The 1,561-nt window shown below is 39.0% G+C and overlaps 1 protein-coding gene across 1 annotated transcript; it reads left to right on the top strand.

Moving 5' to 3' along the window:
* The first annotated feature begins 231 nt into the window (after window positions 1-231).
* Window positions 232-1,157, top strand: LOC111654977 (cytochrome c oxidase assembly protein COX19-like). The gene is made up of 3 exons (XM_023406186.2): window positions 232-403; window positions 548-659; window positions 795-1,157. The coding sequence occupies exons 1-3, from the start codon at window positions 322-324 to the stop codon at window positions 886-888; spliced, it is 288 nt and encodes a 95-aa protein (XP_023261954.1). The 5' UTR covers window positions 232-321; the 3' UTR covers window positions 889-1,157.
* Window positions 1,158-1,561: the final 404 nt, after the last annotated feature.

Below are 1,561 nucleotides of genomic sequence, written 5' to 3'. Positions count from 1 at the left end.
GCAACGTCTAAATGTTTGGACCCCCTTGATTTTATAACAATAGGAAGCTAATTGTTTGTATGGTTGGTGGAAATGAGATTGTGTCCAGTTTATAAGTTTTTAAAGAATAAAATTAAACCCGAGTTTTTTTTCTTTTTTTTTTTTATCATCGATGTGATCCACTCTATTACATCCGTGCTCTATTACTAATGTCGTCGCCTAGTGACGGCCCCAAAACAGAACGTCATATTTACGCGACAGCGGAGTCACGCACAGTGACAGTTTCCTGTAGTTCAGAGGACTCGCAGCTTTTTAAGTAAAGCTACTTAAACTCAGATAAACATGTCTACTGCCATGAATTTTGGCTCGAAGTCTTTTAAACCTCGGGCTCCGGATAAAGGATCTTTCCCTCTGGATCATTTCGGTGAGTGAAGACACTCGGCTGTGTCCAGGAAGGGTGAATAACATTGAAACATTCCGACGTGCACAACACGCACTTTATTTTTATTTTGCCATTAACATGAACATGACAAGCCTTGACTTATGTGAGGTTGCTTTTTTATTTCAGGAGAGTGTAAAGACTTTAAGGACAAGTTCATGAAATGTCTGAGAGACAGCAGCTACGACAACTCCCAGTGTCGACTGCAGTCCAAAGATTACCTGGAGTGCCGGATGGAGCAGTAAGAACCATTATTACAAATACTAACATGCGGTGGTGACTCAGTTAAGTTTAACAGTGTGCTCATACTTCTAAACAAAAAATGTCATGTTTTAATCAGAGCTGCATAATGTCCTTGTTGTTTTGTGTTTTCCAGTCAGCTGATGGCCAAGGAGCCTCTGGAGAAACTGGGATTCAAGGATCTGATGGATCCTCCTCCCAGCCAAGCGGACAGTAACACTAAACCGTGACTTTACACCACAGCTGCTGTTTCAGAAATACAAGGATGGTGTTTCTCTGAACTTGAAAGATTCAACAATTAGCTGGGGATAGGATGAGGCAAAGACTGCTGTGAGTGTGAAGCTGAGAAGGAGGACACTGGTTTGACTTGCCGCCTTAGTTTGAGGTCACAGAGAACAATGTAATTTTCTCAATCACTTGTGTACATAAGATTATTATGTATAATATATAGAGATGTTGTTTTGTGGTGTGTCAATAAATTCTTTGTATTTAAACTAAACTTTGTGTTGATCGACCTTAGATTCTTTTATTCTTCTCAGCTGCTGGAGGCTCAACAGTTTGAGCTCTGTGTCAAAAATGGTTCGTTGTTTCAAAGCATATGATACAGTTAATACGGTGGCAGCTGCTGTTGGCATTGCATTTGTATGGTCCCATATAATAGGGATTCAAATATTGTCCATTTACTGTATACTGTATTTTATTTGAAGTTCAAAACCTGGAATTCCTAACAACGCACTGGGGGGGGGGATCTGCTATCTAGACTCAGATTGATACTAGAGCCTTTAGACAAGTATTTTTCTTATTAATAAGTCTATAAGAGGAAAATATATTCATTCCCTTTTCAGTATATACCAAGAAATACAATCAGAAAACACAAAAGGCAGATAGGATATAAATATGTAA

This window comes from Seriola lalandi, unplaced genomic scaffold (assembly GCF_002814215.2).
Source record: "Seriola lalandi dorsalis isolate HSWRI2012SDOR001 ecotype SW California unplaced genomic scaffold, Sedor1 jcf7180001975025, whole genome shotgun sequence".
Taxonomy (NCBI): domain Eukaryota; kingdom Metazoa; phylum Chordata; class Actinopteri; order Carangiformes; family Carangidae; genus Seriola; species Seriola lalandi.
Note: the sequence above shows the minus strand (reverse complement) of the source record. Positions and strands in the feature narration are given on the sequence as shown.

What these genes read in the sequence shown, in the direction of transcription:
- LOC111654977 (XM_023406186.2), top strand. Translation starts at nt 322, where the DNA reads ATGTCTACTGCCATGAATTTTGGCTCGAAGTCTTTTAAACCTCGGGCT. An exon ending in TTTCCCTCTGGATCATTTCG is followed by an intron (nt 404 to 547) that starts GTGAGTGAAGAC and finishes TTTTTATTTCAG; the next exon opens with GAGAGTGTAAAGACTTTAAG. An exon ending in CTGGAGTGCCGGATGGAGCA is followed by an intron (nt 660 to 794) that starts GTAAGAACCATT and finishes TGTGTTTTCCAG; the next exon opens with TCAGCTGATGGCCAAGGAGC.